This window comes from Monodelphis domestica, chromosome 1 (genome assembly GCF_027887165.1).
Source record: "Monodelphis domestica isolate mMonDom1 chromosome 1, mMonDom1.pri, whole genome shotgun sequence".
NCBI classification, from domain to species: Eukaryota; Metazoa; Chordata; class Mammalia; order Didelphimorphia; family Didelphidae; genus Monodelphis; species Monodelphis domestica.
In genome coordinates this window covers 596,518,315-596,539,318 of record NC_077227.1, presented here as the reverse complement: position 1 = coordinate 596,539,318, position 21,004 = coordinate 596,518,315, and the positions used below count along the sequence as shown (strand labels likewise).

At 33.7% G+C, this 21,004-nt stretch overlaps 1 protein-coding gene across 2 annotated transcripts in view; it reads left to right on the top strand.

Annotated features, from left to right (window-relative positions):
* PRSS55 (serine protease 55) overlaps positions 1 to 19,929 on the top strand; it is a 33,362-nt gene extending 13,433 nt beyond the window's left edge. For both annotated transcript variants that reach the window (XM_056813712.1, XM_007476495.3), the window contains 2 exons: positions 18,585 to 18,727; positions 19,640 to 19,929. In XM_056813712.1, coding sequence (XP_056669690.1) covers positions 18,585 to 18,727; positions 19,640 to 19,915 — 419 coding nt within the window. In that variant the 3' untranslated portion in view covers positions 19,916 to 19,929. The remainder of the gene's footprint in view (positions 1 to 18,584; positions 18,728 to 19,639) is intronic.
* Positions 19,930 to 21,004: the final 1,075 nt, after the last annotated feature.

The window sequence follows — 21,004 nt, the reverse complement described above, 5'->3', positions numbered from 1 at the left end:
ACAAATAGGGCCTTTTTCTTTTTCTTAGACATTAGTCTTTGGCATACAGACCTATTAATGGTTTTTCTGGGTCAAAGGGTATGTACAGTTCTATGGCCCTTTGGGTATGGTTCCAAATTGCTCTCCAGAATGGTTGTATCAATTCACAACACCAACAATGTTTTAGTGTTCCAATTTTCCCACATCCATTTCAACATTTATTATTTTCCTTTTTTTGTCATATTAGCCAAACTAGTAGGTGTCAGGTTTCAATTTGCATTTTTCTAACCAATAGTGATTTAGAAATTTTTTTACATGACTTTAGATGGTTTTAATTTCTTCAACTGAGAACTGCCTGTTCATATCCTTGGACCATTTATCAACTGAAGAACAACTTATAGTCTTATAAATTTGATTCAGTTCTCTCTGTATGAGAAATGAGGTCTTAGTCAGAGACATTTACTATAAAAAATTTCTCCCCAGTTTTTGTTTCCCCTTTAATCTTGGTTGCATTGGTTTTATTTGTACAGAAACTTTAAATGAAATATAATCAAAATTATGTATTTTATAGCTTGTAAATATTCTCTGTCTTGTTTGGTCACATATTCTTCTCTTATCCATAGATCTGACAGATAAACTATTTCATACTCCTCTAATATGCTTGTGTTATTACTCATTATTTCTAAATCATGTTTCTATTTTGAGCTTATCTTTGTAGATGGTATAAGATGCTGGTCTGCGCCTACTTTCTGTCATACTATTTTTCCATTTTCTCAGCAGTTTTTGCCAAATACTGAGTTCTTCCAAAAGCCTGAATCTTGGGAATCTTTCAAATACTAGGTTACTACTGTGTTTTGAGTGCCTAATCTATTCCTCTAATCCGCTACTCTATTTCTAAGCTAGTACTAAATTCTTTTGATACTTGCCATTTTATAATATAGTTTGAGATTTGGTAGAGCTAGATTTCCTTCTTTCACATATTTTCCACTAATTCATTTTTATTAACATTTTTAATTTAAAAAAATGTTTCCATTTTTATATGATTCATTTTCTTTCCCTTCCCACTTTCTTCCTCCATCCCAGAGCTGACAAGCAATTCCACTGGGTTGTGCAAAAGTTATCTTTTGCTATTAAGTTAAGCTATTTCTACATTATTCATTTTTGCCTTAGAGTGATCTTATAAAGCCTAAACCCCAAATCATATACCTATATATACATGTGAAAAGTGAGGTCATATGTTTCTCTTCTGCATTTCTATTCCCATAGTTCTTTCTCTCAATGTGATTAGCATTATTTCCCATAACCCCTTTGGGAGTGTCCTGGTTTGTTGCATTACTACTAGTAGCAAAGTCCATTACATTGGATTATTCCACAATGTTTCACTTTCTGTATACAGTGTCCTTCTGGTTCTGTTCATTTCACTCTGCATCAGTTCACTGAGGTTCTCCCCATTCATATAGAAATTCTCCAATTCATCATTCCTTACAGCACAGTAGTATTCCATCACCATCATATACCACAATTTGTTCAGCCATTCCCCAATTGAGGGACAGCCTTTCATTTTCCAATTTTTTTTTTTTTTGCCACCACAAAGAGCATGGCTATGAATATTTTTACCCAAGTATCTTTTCTAATATCTCTGTGGGGTACAAACCTAGTAGTGGTATTTCTGGATCAAAGGGTATGCATTCTTTTAAAGCCTTTTGCATATAATTCCAAATTGCCTTCCAGAAGGGCTGGATTAATTCACAACTCCATCAGCAATGCTTTAGGGTCCTGATTTTGCCACAACCCCTCCAACATTTATTGTTTTCCTTTACTATCATATTGGCCAATCTGTGAAGTGGTACCTCAGTGTTGTTTTGATTTGCATTTCTCTATAAGAGATTTAGAACACTTTTTCATGTGCTCATTGATAGTTTTGATTTCTTTATCTGAAAACTGCCTATTCATGTCCTTTGACCATTTGACAATTGGGAAATGGCTTTATTTTTTGTATAATCTACTTAGCTCCTTATTCATTTGAGAAATGAGACATTTGTCAGAGGTCTTTGTTATAAACTTTCCACCCAATATATTGCTTCCCTTCTAATTTTGTTTGCATTGGTTTTATTTGTGCAAAAACGTTTCAATTTAATATAATCAAAATTATTCATTTTACATTTTGGTCTTAATTTTTTTCCTTTCCCATAGATCTGATGAGTATACTATTCTATGTTCACCTAATTTGTTTATGATTTCCATCTTTATCTTTAAGTCATACATCCATTCTGAATTAATCTTGGTATAGGGTATAAGATGTTGATCACCTAATTTTTCCCATCTTGTTTTCTAATTTTCCTAGCAGTTTTTGTCAAATAGTGAGTTCTTGTGCCAAAAGTTGGGATCTTTGGGTTTATCAAAAACTGGTCTGCTGAGGTCATTTACCCCTAGTCTATGCTATTTATTCACCCTTCTATACCATATAAACTACTTCATAGTAAAGTTTGAGACCTGGTAACCCTTGGGCCTCCACCCTTCACATTTTTTTCATTAGTTCCCTTGATATTCTTGAACTTTTGTTCTTCCAGATGAACTTTGTAATAATTTTTTAAATTCTATTGAGTTTGATAGGTATAGCACTGAATAAGTAAATTAAGGTAGATTGTCATTTTTATTATATTAGATTATCCTATCCATGAGCAATAGATGTTTTTCCAATTGTTTAGATCTAGTTTTCTTTGTATGAAGAGTGTTTTGTAGTTATGTTCATATAATTCCTGAATTTGTCTTGGCAAGTAGATTCCAAGGTATTTTATATTGTCTAGAGTGATTTTAAATGGAGTTTCTCTTTATAATTATTGTTGCTGGGTTTTATTGGAAACATATAGGAATGCCGATGATTTATATGGGTTTATTTTGTACCCTGAAACTTTGCTAGTTATTGATTATTTCTATGAGCTTTTTGGTTGATTTTCTCAGATTCTCTAGGCATATCATCATTTCATCTGCATTTAGTTTCTTCATTACCTACTTTGATCCCTTCAATTTCTTTTTCTTCTCTAATTGTTGCTACTAGCATTCCTAGTACAATATTAAATAGTAGTGGAGATAATGGGCATTCCAGCATCACTCCTGATCTTATTGGGAAGGTATCTAACTTATCCCCATTGCAGATGATACTTGGTGATGGTTTTATATAAATACTGCTTATTATTTTGAGGAAGGGCCCTTTTATTCCTACATTTTCTAGTGTCTTCAATAGGAATGGATGTTGTATTTTGTCAAAGGCTTTTTATGCATCTATTGAGATAATTATGTGATTTCTATTAGTTTGGTTATTGATATGGTCAATTATGTCAATGGTTTTCCCAATATTAAACTGTCCTTGCATTCCTGGTATAAGTTCCACCTGATCATAGTGAATAATATTTCTGATAACTTGGTGAAGTCTTTTAGCTAATATTTTATTTAATATTTTTGCATCTATGTTCATTAAAGATATTGGTCTATAGTTTTCCTTCTCTGTTTTTGGTCTTCCTGATGTAGGAATCAATACCATATTTTTATCATAAAATTTTTTTGAAAAGACTCCTTTTTTTGCATATTTTGTCAAATAGTTTGTAAAGTATTGGGATTAATTGATCTTTAAATGTTTGATAGAATTCACCATATGGCCCTGGATATTTTTTCTTAGTTCCTTGATGGCTTGTTCAAATTCTTTTTCTGAGATGGGATTATTTAAGTAGTCTATTTCTTCTGTTAACCCTGTTAAATTCTGTTAAATTTATATTTTTGTAAGTATTCATCCATTTCACCTAGATTGCCATATTTATTGTCATATAATTGGGCAGAATAGTTCTTAATAATTGCCTTAATTTCATCTTTATTAGAGGTACAATCACCCTTTTCATTCATGATACTATTAATTTGGTTCTCTTCTTTCTTTTTTCTTAATTAGATTAGCCAATACTTTATCTATTTTGTTTTTTAAAATACCAGCTCCTGGTCTTATTTATTAGTTCAATAGTTCTTTTACTTTCAATTTTATTCATTTCTTCTTTGATTTTTAGGATTTCCAATTTAGTCTTTAGCTGAGGGTTTTAATTTGTTCTTTGTCCTTTGTCCTCTTTTCTCTCAACCCACCCTTCCTTCTCTCATTCCCTCAGTCCCCAAAGGAGATTCTCAGTTCCTCCCTTATCCTCCTTCTCCTCTATTTCCCTGTACATTAAGAAAACTTACACTTCTTATCCTCCTTCTCCTCTATTTCCCTGTACATTAAGAAAACTTACACTTCTAATAATTGTGTATGTTCTCTCTTTATCCCAGGTCTAATGAGAGTTGGATTCTAGTACTCCCAGCACTCTGTGTCCTCTTCTTCTTCTTTGGGACAGTCCTTGCAGTCATTCCTCCTCCACATGAGATAGCCATTCCATTTTGTCTCCTCTTCCTCTATTCCACTACCATTTTAGTTCATTACATTACATTCTTCAACTTTGAGTCTTCCATACATACCCACCCTTCAAATCATCCAGGCAATGATGCCATTTCCAAAGGTCTTAGATGATATTTCCCCATGCCAAAATCAACAATTTGACTTTTGGGATCATTTATACTCTTTAATTTCCATTGTGTATTTCTGGGTTTTTCTCCAGAAATAGTTTGAACTCCTTTAGTTCATTAAATATCCATTCCCTACCCCTCTTTTATAATTATGCTCATCTTTGCTGGATATATTATTCTTGGTTGTAAGTCCAGTTCTTTTGCTTTGTGAAGTGCTATATTCCATGTCCTGTACCTTTTGAATGATGTGGATGCTAAGTCTTGTGTTATTCTGGCTGTAGCTCCACAGTATTTTTTTTCCTTACTTGTAGTATTTTCTCCTTAACCTGGGAGCTAAGGAACTTAGCAATGATGTTCCTGTGCATTTTCATCTTGGGGTCTCCTTGAAGTGGTGATTGATGGATTCTTTTGATGTATATTTTACTCTCTGTTTCCAGTACTTTTTGGGTAGTTTTCCTTGATTTCTTGGAGTATGATGTCTAAATTCCTTTTTGTTATAACTTTCTAAGAATCAAACTTTCAAAACTTCTATTATTTCACTTTTTGATTTTGCTTAAAAAAATTTTTTTTTGTTGCCTTAGGAAACCATTAGCTTCCTCTTGTCTTAGTCTGGTTCCTAATACATAATTTTCTTTCTTAAGTTTTTGGATCTCCTTTTCCATTTGGATGATCTTTCTTTCATAATTTTCTTGATTTTCTTTCATTGCTCTTATTTTTTTCCCTAATTTTCCTTTACTTTTCTCATTTGGTTTTTGAAGTCTTTTAAAAGTTCTTCCAAAAGCTCTTTTTGAGATTGTGCCCCTTTATTGTATTTCTTTACTGTTTTTGAAGTAGGTTTTTTTTACTTTACTGTCCTCTGATTTTGAATCAGTCTTTTCTGTCTGCATAATAGCTACCAATAGTTGAGTTCTTTCACTCATTTTTATTTGCTTATTTATTTAAATTTTAGTGGCCAAGCCAATATACTTAATTATTGGCGTTTTTTTTTTTCTTGGAGTCTCTTGGTTCCTACTGTGTTGATGTATATTATCTCAAGTTTTAGGATTTTGTGTCTGTTTTTTTCCTGGGTCCTATTTAGTAATTGCAGTTTTTTATTGTACAGAGTTGGATGTATTGGCCTCAGGTGCTCCAACCAGAGCCTGAAGGCAGTTCTACCACTTCAACTGCAAGTAGCCAGTTCTCCTTACCCTGTGGCAGGTAACAGCCAGGCACTCCACTCTCCTGGAAGTAACCACAGCTATAGAGGTCCCAAACCCTTAGCAAATACACTTACTGGTATGTGCATCTTTTCTCACTCTTCCTCTTCTACCTCCAAAGCCCCAGACAGAATAGGCTTCTAGTCTGTGTTTCTTTGGTCTCCAAAGTCCCTCATTTGTTAGCTCATTGGCTTGAGTTTCTTTCCTTAGAGCCTGGTGTCTGCTGACTCTGAGGTGTCCACTCCCTTCAGTCCCTAGTCATGGGCCAGTTGGGGAGCTCTTGAGCCTAGGCTGCAGCAGATTCAGCTGCTCCCAGTGCCCTTCACCTGAGGATTCAAATTCCTGTGGGACTGCTTTGTAGATTTCTTTTGTTTGTTCTGTTCCTGTACCCAAGGAATATCTCAGGAACTAATTGGTGGTGGGATTGTAGCCAGGAAAATTTGAAACCTCTTCTTCTTAGTTGTCCTTAACTTTTCAGTTTTTCTCCAGACTTCTATTTGTCTTCGCTGCATTTAGTGTTAATTTTATGGAGTTATTTTTGGTTGTTTGAAAAGTTTTCAAAGGGCAAGTAAACTTTACATCCATCTCCACCATCTTCCTACAATGCATCTACAATTAATGCTTTTAAAAGCATTTAGGTCTGCCTTTGTGTGAAAGTTTTATGTAATTATATTCATGCAGTTCCTCAATTTGTCTGGGCATATAGCCCTCCAGGTCTTTTATATGGTCTACAGCTATTTTAAATAGGATTTCACTGTCTCTTCTTGCAGGACTCTGTTGGTAGTATAAAGAAATGTTGATTTTTGTGGGTTTGTTTTATATTCTGCAACTTTGTTTAAGTTGTTGTTTCAATAAGATTTTTGGTTGATTCTCTAGAATTCTCTAAGCATGTCATATCATCTGCAGAGTGATAACTTTCTTTCTTTATTGTCTATTCTAATTCCTTTTTCTTCTCTTCTATAATTAGTATTTTTAATACAATATTGAATGATGGTGATAGTGAGCATCCTTTTTACCCCTGATCTTATTGTGAAGGCTTCTATCTTATCCCCATTATGGATAATATTTGCTGATAGTTTTAGATAGATGCTATTTATCATTTTAATGAATGTCCCATTTATTCCAATATTTGCTAGTGTTTTAAACTATTTTATTTCCACCAATTACATGTAAAAACAATTTGTTAACATGTATTTTTTTAATTTTGAGTTCCAAATTCTCTCCCTCCATTTTACCATCTCTCCCTCACCTACTCACACCTCTCCTCACTCCCTGGGATGGTAAACAATTTGATATAGATTTTATACATGAAATCATATAAAACATTTTTCCGTATTAGTCATTTTTGTGGAAGAGATCTCAAATTTTTAAAAAGAACATAAAATATAGTATGTTTCATTCTGTATTCAGACTCCATCAGTTCTTTCCCTGAAGGTAGATTTCATTTTTCATCATGAGTCTATGGAGTCTTACATCACTGTATTGCTGAAAATAACTAGGTTATTCACAATTGTTCGTCAAAAAATATTGCTGCTAGTGTATACAATGTTGTTCTAGTTCTATTGACTTTACTTTGCATCAGTTCATTTATGTCTTTCCAGACTTTTCCAAAATCATCCTGCTCATCATTTCTTATAGCACAATAGTATTCCATCATAATCATGTACCACAACTTGTTTAGCCATTCCCCAACTGATGAACAGCACCTTATTTTCCAGTCATTTGCTACCATAAAAAGCAGCAATAAATATTTTTGTTCAAATATGTCCTTTCCCCCTTTTTTGGACCTCTTTAGGATATAGACTTCAGAGTAGGATTAGTAGATCAAAGGCATATGCAGAGTTTTGGAGCCCTTCCAAATTGTTCTCCTGAATGGTTTGGAACCGACAATGTCCACCAACAGTGTGTGTTAGTATCTCTATTTTCCTACATCCCCTCCAACATTTATCATTTTCTTTTTCTGTCATATTGGCTAATGTGAGAGGTATCAGAGTGATTTTTATTTTCATTTCTCTAATCAACAGTGATTTAGTGTATTTTTACATATGACTATAGATGGCGTTGAGTTCTTTATCTGAAAGCTGTAAGTTCATATCCTTTGACAATTTATCAACTGGAAAATGGCATTTAAAAATAAATTTGTCTGTTCTCTATGAATTAGAGAAATGAGATGTTTATCAGAGAGACTTTCTGTAAAAAAAAAGATGTCCCCCAACTTTCTACTTGGTTGGTTGCATTGGTTTTCTGTGTATAATCCCTTTTATATTTAATATAATCAAAAGTTGCTTCTCATAATGCTTTCTACCTCTTATTTAGTCATAAATTCTTCCCTTATCCATAGATAATCAGTTTAATTATTCCATTCTACCCTAGTTTACTTTTGCTATCACTATTTCTAAATTATGTACCCATATTGACCTTATTTCGGTATATGCTATAAGATGTTGATTTAGCCTTAGTCTCTTTAATACCAATTTTCAATTTTCCCAACAACTTTTGTCAAATAATAGTTCTTGACACAAAAGTTTGGATCTTTTGATTTATCAAACACTAAGTTACTATGGTCATTTATTATTATGTATTGTGTCACCATATCAATAACCAAACCAACAGAAATCACATGATTATCTCAATAGCTACAGAAAAAGCCTTTGATAAAATACAACACCTGTTCCTATTGAAAACACTGGAAAGTATAAGAATAGAAGGGTCGTTCCTAAAAATAATAAACATTATATATTTAAAACCATCAGGTAAGTATCATCTGCAATGGAGATAAACTAGAAGCCTTCCTAATAAGATCAGGATTGAAGCAAGGATGCCCATTATCACCGCTATTATTTAATATTGTGCTAGAAATGCTAGCTTTAGCAATAAGAAAATAAAAAGAAATTGAAGAGATTAAAGTAGGCAATAAGGAGACTAGACTATCACTCTTTACAGATGATATGATGGTCTACTTAAAGCATCCTAGAAAATCAACTAAAAAGCTAATGGAAATAATCAACAATTTTAGCAAAGTTGCAGGATACAAAATAAACCCACATAAATCATTAGCATTTCTATATATTTCCAGCACAACTCAGCAGTAAGAGTTAGAAAGAGAAATGTCATTTAAAATCACTCTAGGCAATGTAAAATATTTAGAAATCTATTTGCCAAGAAAAATACAGGAATTATATGAACACAACTACAAACACTTTTCACACAATTGAAAGTAGATCTAAATAACTGGAAAAACATTAATTGCTAATGATGAGCTACTATAATAAAAATGACAATTCTGCCCAAATTAATTTACTTATTCAGTGACATACCTATCAAACTACCAAGAAACTTTTTCATAGAATTAGAAAAAAAACTATAACAAAGTTCATCTGGAAGAACAAAAGATCAAGAATACCAAGGGAAATATTATGTGTTGTGTCCTTAATCTATTACATTGACCCATCACTGTTAGCCAGTACCAGACTATTTTGATGACTACCATTTTATAACACAGTTTGAGATCTGGTACTGCTAGGGCACTTTCCTTCACCGCCCCCTCCCCCCCAACTGATTCTCTTGGTAATCTTGATCTTCTGTCTTGTAGATGAATTTTGTTATTATATTTTCTACCTCTATAAAACAACTTTGGGGCAATTTTTTTGGTATTGCACCAAATAAATAGATTAAATTTTCTTTTTTTATCATATTTTCTTGGCCTATCTATGAGCAATTAACATTTTTCCATTTGTTTAGATATTATTTTATTTCTATGAAAAGATTTCGTATTATGATTTCATAGATTCCCAACTATTTTATGCTATCTACCACTAATTTAAATGGATTTTTTCTATCACTTGACTGGGCTTTGTTCTTAATAATTATGTATGTGGGTTTTTATTTTTTTTTAAGTTATATTTTATTTGATCATTTCCAAGCATTATTCATTAAAGACATAGATCATTTTCTTTTCCTCCCCCCTACCCCCCCCCCACACCCCATAGCCGACGCGCAAATCCACTGGGCATTACATGTTTTCTTGATTTGAACCCATTGCCATGTTGATAATATTTGCATTAGAGTGTTCATTTAGAGTCTCTCCTCTGTCATGTCCCCTCAACCACTGTATTCAGGCAGTTGCTGTTCCTCGGTGTTTCCACTCCCATAGTTTATCCTTTGCTTATGAATGGTGTTTTTTTCTCCTGGATCCCTGCAAGTTGTTCAGGGACATTACACCGCCACTAATGGAGAAGTCCATTACGTTCGATTATACCACAGTGTATTAGTCTCTGTGTACAATGTTCTCCTGGTTCTGCTCCTCTCGCTCTGCATCACTTCCTGGAGATTGTTCCAGTCTCCATGGAACTCCTCCACTTTATTATTCCTTTTAGCACACTAGTATTCCATCACCAACATATACCACAATTTGCTCAGCCATTCCCCAATTGATGGGCATCCCCTCGTTTTCCAGTTTTTGGCCACCACAAAGAGCGCAGCTATGAATATTTTTGTACAAGTCTGTTTGTCCATTATCTCTTTGGGGTACAGACCCAGCAGTGCTATGGCTGGATCAAAGGGTAGATATTCTTTTGTCGCCCTTTGGGCATAGTTCCAAATTGCCCTCCAGAATGGTTGGATCAGTTCACAACTTCACCAGCAATGAATTAATGTCCCTACTTTGCCACATCCCCTCCAGCATTCATTACTTTCCTTTGCTATCATGTTAGCCAATCTGCTAGGTGTGAGGTGATACCTCAGAGTTGTTTTGATTTGCATCTCTCTGATTATAAAAGATTTAGAACACTTCTTCATGTGCTTGTTAATAGTTTTGATTTCTTTATCTGAGAACTGCCTATCCATGTCCCTTGCCCATTTATCAATTGGAGAATGGCTTGATTTTTTGTACAATTGATTTAGCTCTTTATAAATATGAGTAATTAAACCTTTGTCAGAGGTTTCTATGAAGATTTTTTCCCAATTTGTTGTTTCCCTTCTGATTTTAGTTACATTGGTTTTGTTTGTACAAAAGCTTTTTAGTTTGATGTAGTCAAAATTATTTATTTTACATGTTGTGATTCTTTCTATGTCTTGCTTGGTTTTAAAGCCTTTCCCCTCCCAAAGGTCTGACATGTATACTATTCTGTTTACCCAATTTACTTATGGTTTCCTTCTTTATGTTTAAGTCACTCACCCATTTTGAATTTATCTTGGTGTAGGGTGTGAAGTGTTGATCCATTCCTAATCTCTCCCACACTGTCTTCCAATTTTCCCAGCAGTTTTTATCGAATAGTGTATTTTTGTCCCAAAAGCTGGGATCTTTGGGTTTATCGTATACTGTCTTGCTGAGGTCGCTTTCCCCCAGTCTATTCCACTGATCTTCCTTTCTGTCTCTTAGCCAGTACCAAATTGTTTTGATGACTGCTGCTTTGTAATATAGTTTAATGTCAGGGACTGCAAGGCCCCCATCATATGTGTTTTTTTTCATTATTTCCCTGGATATCCTTGATCTTTTGTTCTTCCAAATGAACCTTGTTATGGTTTTTTCTAAATCAGTGAAGAAGTATTTTGGGAGTTCAATGGGTATGGCACTAAATAGATAAATAAGTTTGGGTAGGATGGTCATTTTTATTATATTGGCTCGTCCTATCCATGAGCAGTTAATGTTTTTCCAATTGCTCAAGTCTAGTTTTAGTTGTGTGGAGAGTGTTTTGTAGTTGTGTTCATATAGTTCCTGTGTTTGTCTCGGGAGGTAGATTCCTAGGTATTTTATTTTGTCTAAGGTGATTTTGAATGGGATTCTCTTTCTAGTTCTTGCTGCTGAGCTGTGTTGGAGATATATAGAAAAGCTGATGATTTATGTGGGTTTATTTTGTATCCTGCAACTTTGCTAAAGTTGTTGATTATTTCAATTAGCTTTTTGGTTGAATCTCTAGGATTCTTTAAGTAGACCATCATGTCATCTGCAAAGAGTGATAACTTGGTCTCCTCCTTGCCTATTTTGATGCCTTCAATTTCTTGTATGTGGGTTTTTAAAACATCCTGCAACTTTGCAAAAGTTGTTAATTATTTCAAGTAATTGTTTAGTTGATTCTCTAGGATAAGTAGGTTTTCATATCATCTGCAAAAAATGATAGTTTTGTTTCTTTATTACCTAGTCTAATTCCTTAAATTTCTTTTTCTTTTCATTGCTATATTTCAGCATTTTAAGTATAATACTGTACTTATTGAATGTAGTGGTGATAATGGGCACCCTTGCTTCACCAGTGATCTTTCTGGGAAGGTTGGACAGCCTATCCCCATTATAGATAATGCTTGCTGATGGTTTTAGATATGATACTTTAGATAGTTTAGATACATTAGGCAGATGCTACCTATAATTTTAAGAAATATTTTCTAGTGTTTTTAAATGGGAATGGGTGTTGTATTTTTTCTGCATCTATTGAGATAATTATAGTTTCTGTTGGATTTGTTATTGACATGGTCAACTATGCTGACTATTTTCCCTATACTGAACTATTCCCTGCATTCCTGGTTTGAAACTACTTGGTCACAATGTATAATTCTTTTGATATACTGTTGTAATCTCCTTGCTAGTATTATATTTTAAATTTTTTCTTCAATATTCATTAGGGAGATTGATCGGTAATTTTCTTTCTCCATTTTTGCTCTTCCCAATTTAGGTATCAACATCATATAGTGTCATAAAAGAAATTTCACAGAATTTTTCTTCTTAATCTATTTTTGCAAATAATTTCTATAGAATACAAATTAATTATTCTTTTGATGTTTTGTGACTATCTGGCGCTGAGGATTTTTCTTAGGAAATTCATTGGTGGCATGTTCACTTTCTTTTTCTGAGATAGAGGGTGGTTTGAGTAATTTATTTCTTCTGTTAATCTGGGCAGTTTATATTTTTGTAAATATTCATCTATTTCATTTAGATAGACATATATATTGGCATATAAATCTGCAAAATAACTCCTAATAATTTCTTTAATTTTCTCTTCATTGGATGTAAATTCCTACTTTTTTATTTTTGATACTAGTAATTGGGGTTTCCCCCCTCTTTTTAAATACTTACCTTTCCATTTCATCAGTTCTATTTTTTTAAATGAGTTTTTGTATATATTTTTACCAAGTTGCTGACTCTTTCATTTATTTTCCCAATTTTTCTTTTACTTCTTTTATTATTTGACTTTTTATCTCCTTTTTGAGCTCTTCTATAAGTACTTCTTGAACCTGATACCCTTTCACAGCTTCTTTTGAAGATTCACATTTTCCATTTTGGCATTGTTGTCCTCTGCTGATTTTGTATTTTGATTTTCCCTATTGTTAAAGTAACTTTCTAAGATCAGGTTTGTTCTTTGTCTTTTGCTCATTTTCCAGTCTTTTCCCTGACCCTTCCTATATGTTGAAGTTTGACTCTTTACCTGAAGTGGAGAGAATGTGTCCTTCCTTGTCCTGAACTGTTCCAAACTTGTATTGTGGTCTACACTGGTGCTTGAGGGATGACCTAGCTGCCTTTTGGCCATAGAGCATAGACAGAGAGGGGGTGGTTTGGATGACTTTCTGTGGGGAGACTTGTATTTGTTTACTCTAGATGTCATCTTTGCTAGTTTAAGCTGGATTCTGCTCCCCATCTCCCACCTCTGCTTCTGGTATCTTTAGGTTTTGTTTGCTTGTTTGTTTGTTTTTTTGGAGCTAGGTTCAGATCATTACTTGCTCTACCATTTTAGTTCCCAGGAGTGAAAGTCCTCATTCATATATATTAATTGGGATTGAGGGAAATTCCCTGATGTGGAAATTCCCACCACTGAAGTGGCTTGGCATCTTTCTGTAATTATAATCTTAGAAGGCTGTCTGGGGAACAGGTTCAGTGATCACACAGCTAGTAACATTCAGAAGTAGTCACTGATCTTTCTGATTCCAAGGCATATCCACTCTTCTCTGTTTTCCTAAGTCAGTAACTCACAGTCTTCCATAAGGTTTGCAAGGTTCTTTAGAAATTGTAACTCATTCTATCTTTTTTGACCAGACCACTTTAAATGTCTTTGGATCACTAGCACGGGCCAAATTCACCCTCAAAGGACTATAACTTGTTCTTATTGAATATATTATTTAAAAGGAGAAGGGAGCAAACATTTATATAGTACCTACTATGTGCCAGAAGCTATTCTAAGTACTTTACAAACATTATCTCATTTGATCCTTAAATCACATCCCTGTGAAGTAGATGCCACTTATTATCACCATTTTATAGTTGATGAAACTGAGGGAGACAGAGGTTAAGTGGCTTGGCCAGGGTTACATAGCTAGGATCTATTTGAAGCTGTATTTGAACTCAGATTTTCCTGACTCCAGACCATCTTCTCTATCCACAATCCTACCTAGTTGCCTCAATTAAGTCCTTAAAGTCAAAAAGGTTTGAAGTAAAAGAAGCCCTTTTGGGTTTAATCTCACAAGGTGGTATCAAATTTACCTTATAATCAATTCAATTATCATTCACAAACATACATTTTCCAGGAATTTGAGTAAACATATTCAACATTTCATTAACCTCCATGTTGAGAGAACCTGTTCCCATTATATACCAGGAGAGGAAAATGAACCAAATCAATAAATATACTTTTGAGCAAAGGTGGCAGTCATCTTCCCCCAAAGCTACTGATCATTCTGTGTGTTTCTATGAATGAATTTTCCCCCCTATGAATGGATTTTAAAGTAGGTTTGTGGAATTTTAAGGACTGTTCTCTGGGGGGTAGTACAGTCATGACAAAAGACTTTGGTACTCAAACTAATGATTTATGCCTAGGAAATGGACATGGTTTAAGGGGATAAGCTGCCTTGATTCTTTTTTTAAATTAAATTTTATTTTATTGCCATGCAAAACATTTCCGTAATGGTCATTGTTATAAGAGCACACTCTTACATAGTCAAAACCCACAAATAAAATCATAAAGACACTGTTGTGAAAGATGACTTCAACAATTCTTTCTCTGTAGGTAGGGAGCATTCCCTGTCATAAGTCTTTCAGGATTGTCCCAGATCATTGCATTGCTTGGAATCGCCAAATTTTCACAGATAATCATTGTCCAATATTGCTATTACTGTGTATAATGTTCTCCCAGTTCTGTTTATTTCACTCTGCATTAGTTCCTAAAGCCCTTTCCAGCTTTTTCTGAAATCATCCTGTTTATCATTTCATATAGCACAATAATATTCCACCACCAACATGTACTACAATTTGTTCAGCTATTCCCCAGCTGATGGACATTCCCTCAATTTCCAATTCTTTGCCACTACAAAATGAATTGCTATAAATAATTTTGTACAAGTAGGTCCTTTCCTCCTTTTTATTATCTCTTTGGGATATAGACCCAGTAGTGGTATTACTGGATTCAAGGGTATGAACAATTTTAGTGCCCTTTGGGCATAGTTCCAAATTGTCCTCCAGAATGGTTGGATTAGTTCATGACTCCACCAATGCATTAGTGTCCCAATTTTGCCACATCCCCTCCAACATTTTACTTTACTTTTACTGCTATACTAGTCAATCTGATAAGTGTGAGGTGGCATTGTTTTAATGTGCATTTCTCTAATCAAGAGTTATTTAGAACATTTCTTCATATAGTTATTGATGGCTTTGATTTCTTCATCTGAAAATTGCTTGTACATATCCTTTAATCACTTCTCAGGGGGAATGTATTAGAATTATATTCTAATACATTTGACTTAGTTCTCTATGAATTTGAGAAATTAGACCTTTATCAGAGAAATTTTTTATGAAAATTTCTTTTCCCAGTTTGATGTTCCCCTTCTAATCTTGATTACATTAATTTGGTTTGTACAAAACTTTAAAAATTTAATATAATCAAAATTATCATTTTGTATCTTATCTCTTGTTTGGTCATAAATTCTCCCCTTCTCCAAAGAACTGCCAGGTAAATTATTCTGTATTCCTTTAATTTAGTTATGGTATCACTTTATATCTAAATCATATATCCATTTTGACCTTATCTTGATATAGGATATGAAATATTGGTTTATACATAGCTTCTGCCATACTGTTTTCTAATTTTCCTAGCAATTTTTAAAAAATAGTGAGTTCTTATTCCAAAAACTGGTATCTTTGGGTTTCTCAAACACTAGGTTGCTAAGGCCAGTTACCCCTGTATATTGTGTATCTAATCTACTCCACATTTTATTTCTTAGCCAGTATCAGATTGCTTTGTCGATTCCTGCTTTATAGTACAGTATGAGATCTGGTAATGCTAGGCCACCTTCCTACACATTTTTTTTTGTTAGTTCTCTTGATATTCACAATCTTTCCAATGAATTTTATTATGTTTTCTGGTTCTATAAAATAATTATTTGGTAGTTTGATTAGCATAGCACTGAAAAAATAAATTAATTTAGGTAGAATTGCCATTTTTATTATATTGGCTTGGCCTACCCATGAGCAATGAATATTTTTCCAATTATTTACATTTGACTTTATTTGTGTGAAAAGTGTTTTATAATTGTGTTCATATAATTCCTGTGTTTGGCTTTGCAAGTGGATTCCCAGGTATTTTATATTGTGTAGAGTGATTTTAAATGGGATTTCTTTCTAACTCTTGCTGCTGGATTTTGTTGGTAATCTATAGAAATGCTGATGATTTATATGGATTTATTTTGTATTCTTCAACTTTGCTATAAAGTTACTAATCATTTCAACTAGCTTTTTTAGTTGATTTTCTAGGATTCTCTAAGTATAACATCATATTATCTGCAAAAAGTGATAGTTTTAGTTTCCTCATTGCCTACTTTAATTACTTCAATTTCTTTCTTTCCTTATTGCTAAAGCTAGCATTTCTAGTGCAATATTAAATAATAGTGGTGATAATGAGCATCCTTGCTTCACTCCTGATCTTATATGGAAGGCTTCTAACTGATCCTCTTTGCAGATGATACTTGCTGAAGGTTTTAGGAAGATACTACTTATCAATTTAAGGAATGACCCATTTATTCCTATGCTTTCTAGTGTTTTAATAGGAATGGGTGTTGAAGTTTATCAAAAGCTTTTCCTGTATCTATTGAGATAATTATGTGATTTCTGTTAGTTTGGCTATTGATATTGTCAATTATGCTGATAGTTTCCCTAATATTAAACCAGCCCTATATTCCTGGTGTAAATCCCACCTGGTCATAGTGAATTATCTTTGTGATATATTGCTGTAGTCTCCTTGAGAATGTAATTGGCCTATAATTTTATTTCTTTGTTCTTGTTCTTCCTGGCTTAGGTAATAGTACCATATGTGTGTGTGTGTTTTTTTAAGAATCTGGTAGAATTCCTTCTCTGCCTATTTCCCCAAATATGTAGCATGGGCATTAATTATTCTTTAAATGTTTGATAGAATTCACTTGTGCATACATCTGGCCCTGGGGATTTTTTTCTTAGGAAGTTCATTAATAGCTTGTTCAGTTTTTTTCTCCCACTATGAGATTATTTGTAGATTCTATTTCCTCTTTTGCTAATCTGGGTAATTTGTATTTTTGTAAATATTCTTCCATTTCATTTATATTGTCAGACTTATTGGCATATAATTGGGCAAAATAGTTGCTTTAATTTCCTCAGCATTAGTGGTGAGTTCACCCTTTTCATTTTTTATAATAATTACTTGATTTTCTTCTTTTTAAAAATCGAATTTCCTAATACACTTGATTTTATTTATTTGTTTTGTCATAAAACCAACTTCTAGTTTTAATTATTAGTTCAATGGCTCTTACTTTCAATTTTATTAATTCCTCTTTTAATTTTTAGGATTTCCAACTTAGTCTTTAAATGAGGATTTTTAATTTGTTCTTTTTCAGTTGTATACCTGGTTCATTGATTGCATTTTCTCTATTTTTATTGATTTGAGTGTTTAGAGATATAAAATTTTCCCTAAGTATTGCTTTGGCTATATCCCATAAATGTTGATATGTTGTTTTCTTATTGATTGTTTCTATAATTTATTCTTTGACCCATCCTTTTTTAGCATTAGATTATTTAGTCTCCAATTAAATTTTTATTTAACTTTTCATAGATCTTTATTGATTATAATTTTTGTTGTGTTATGTCCTGAAAAAGATGAATTTATTATTTTTGCTTTTCTGCAATTGGTTGTATAATTTTTGTGCCCTTATACATGATCAATTTTTTGTGTAGAATCCATGTACTGCTGAAAAGAAGGTGTCTTCGTTTCTATTGCCATTCATTTCTCTCCAGAGATCTAGTAGTTCTAACTTTTCTAAGATTTCATTCATTTTCTTTACCTCTTTCCTATTTATTTTTTAGCTTGATTTATTTAGATCTGAAAGGGGGAGGTTGAGGTCCTTGCTAGTATAGTTTTATTGCCTACTTCTTCCTAAAGTTCATTTAATTTCTCCTTTAAAAATTCATTTGATGCATGTATGTTTAGTATTGCTATTACTTTGTTGTATATAGTACCTTTTAGCAAGATGTAATTTCTTTCCTTATCTATTTTAAATAGATCTATTTTTGCTTTAGCTTTGTCTGAAATCATGATTGCTATTCCTGCTTTTTTTACTTCAGATGATGCCCAGAAAGAGGGTTAAGTGATTTGTCCAAGATCATACAGTTGGAAAGTATCTAAGGCTGGATTTGAACTCAAGTCTTCCTAGGCCACACTCTATCCACTATATCATCACACTGCCAAGAGATAAAGAAAGATTCATAATAGGTGGCTAGGAGAGGGTAGTATTCTGGTTCTTGAGTGTAAAGGGTAGAGACATTAATGATCAGATCTCCATAGTCTTGAGGCATCTAAATTCTATAAAATAACAATTTTCTATTGCTGATTACTCTTTCTTTATTGATCTGCCTTTCCTTTTGGTTAGGACCTAAGAGGAAAACATCTAGCTCCCTGCAAAAGGCTAACCTTCAACTCTTAAATTGGGAAGAATGCTACAAGAAAGTTTTTATGCTCACTGAAAACATGCTGTGTGCCTGGGATGTTGAAGGAAAGAGAGATTCCTGCCAGGTAAACAGGACTCTTATTATTATATTTGAAATCAAACCAGCTCCCAAGGAACCTTTGTGACCTCTTGGTAGGGTTAATAGTTAATGGATACTGTTGAGTAGCAGTCATTTCAGTATAGGCTACTTCTTCCTTTTTCATATTTCTATTAACACTTGGCACAAGAAGATGTGAGACTCTTCCTTATAATATCATGTAATTAGAGAATGCTTTTATTCTATACAAGTTTGTGAGGTGCTTTCCTTAGGTTCCTTCAACGGGTAGAATTTTGTTACCTAGTAACTACCCCTTAGATGATGGACCAGTCCATCATTTATTAAGTACTTACTATGTGCTTAATAAATGTGTTAGACTATGGGCCAGGGCTTGTGCTATACAATGGAAATACAAAGAAAGGTAAAGGACAATCCCTGCTCTCAAACATGATGGAGGAAAGGGGGTGGGGTGTAATATATAAAAGAAGGTCAGAAAGGTAAGAATGGACAATGTTTTGAAGGAGTTTGAAATCCAGAGGTTTTTATATTTAATTCTGGAAACGATAGGGAGCTACTAGAGTTCATTGGGGAAGGAGGGTGAGATCTGAGCTTTAGGAAAATCACTTTGATAGCTGAGTGGAGGATGGACTGGAGTGGAGTGGGCTGTGGCAGGCCAACCAACTATTCTACTCCAGATATTATGTAATGAGGGCTTGAAACCAGGGTGGTGATGGTATCGGGGAGGAAAAGGGACATACATGAGAAATAATATGAAGGTAAAACTGGTAGACTTTGACACATTTTAAATATGAGGAAACTAAATTTATAAAATTTAACTTACCTGCCCCAGCTTATACAGAGAGTAAATAGAAGACTAAGGATTTTATCTCTTGATCTAACTAGAATGTATTTGGAATAATATTTTCTTTCTCACCTTTAGGGTGACAGTGGGGGACCTTTGGTCTGTCATCAGGGGACTAAAAAGAAAATATGGTACCAAGTGGGCATTGTCAGCTGGGGAGAAGGCTGTGGTCGAAAAGGGAAGCCTGGTATATACACTGCAGTCTCCAACTACTTGCTTTGGATTGTGCTACAGACCCGTAAGGCAGGTTATCCTTACATCCTAGATGCTGGATATTTTTTTGCTCCCTCACGATGTTTAGTTTTAACATTGTATTTCTTGTCTCTTTTTTATCTTTACAATTACATAATTTAAAGCCCCTAGAATAAGTGTGCTAATTGGGGGGAAGAGTGTTCCAAGGTTAAGGTGATCATGGAGAATCACTAAAGACCTGAAATAATTCCTAAGACTTGATATGAATGAGGCTTAGCCTCTTTAGTTTACTGGTAAACCTCACCCTTCTCCCTCACCTCCACTTCTATCCCTAGCACCACGATACAGTAGGGAAAAAAACTCACTTGGGGAAAAAGAACACTAGGCTTCTAACCTTGGATCTATCATTAACTATTTGGTTGAGTCAGTTTCCCAAAGTCTCAGTTTCACTTTAAGTAAAATGAAGAGATTAATTAAATGAACTGGTGTGATAATATAGCACTTAGCTGTTCTCAATAAGTTCAAGTCACCAGGCTTAGACCATTTCCCAAGGGGAAAAAGAAAGCAAACTTATGAATGTACTTCCAGAACTGCTCTCAGTGATTTGAGAAAGCACTTTAAAAAAGGGAAAAAAAGTAAATGTGAGCAAAAGGTATCAAAGAATTGTTCAAATCAAATCAGTCTGACTGAGATTCCTGGCAACATTCTGGAATTATTGGAATGATATTATGTCAGCATTTAGAAAAGGAATGGTCACCATAAGAGAGCTATGCCAGCCTAACCTAATTTTATTTTTTGACAGAATTATTAGACTAATAGATAGGAGGAACAGTATGGAAATCATTTATCTAGATTTTGACAAGGTGTTTAGCAAAGTATCTCTTGTGAAGAAAATGAAGAATATGAATAGAATAATGGTGTAGTCAGATAGATTCATAACTAGTTGATTGACCTAGCCTAAAAAGGACTAATGAAGTGATGTCATTGCTTCCTCATTCTCTTTTGCTTGTCTGAAATAGTCTCTTTTTCCTCTTTACCTATTCTTATCCATTTCTTAAAACTAAACTCAAATGCTACCTTATCAATGAAAATCTGAATATTAGAATCCAATCTCCTTGGATTGGAGATATTCAATTTTCAGAAAATTTGGTTGGAATATGGCTGATGGAGACAAGTAAGTTGTCTTCAAATTTCTTGTTTTCATATGTAAGGGAAATCAGACTTATTCTGTTTGGATTTGGAGAAAAGAAT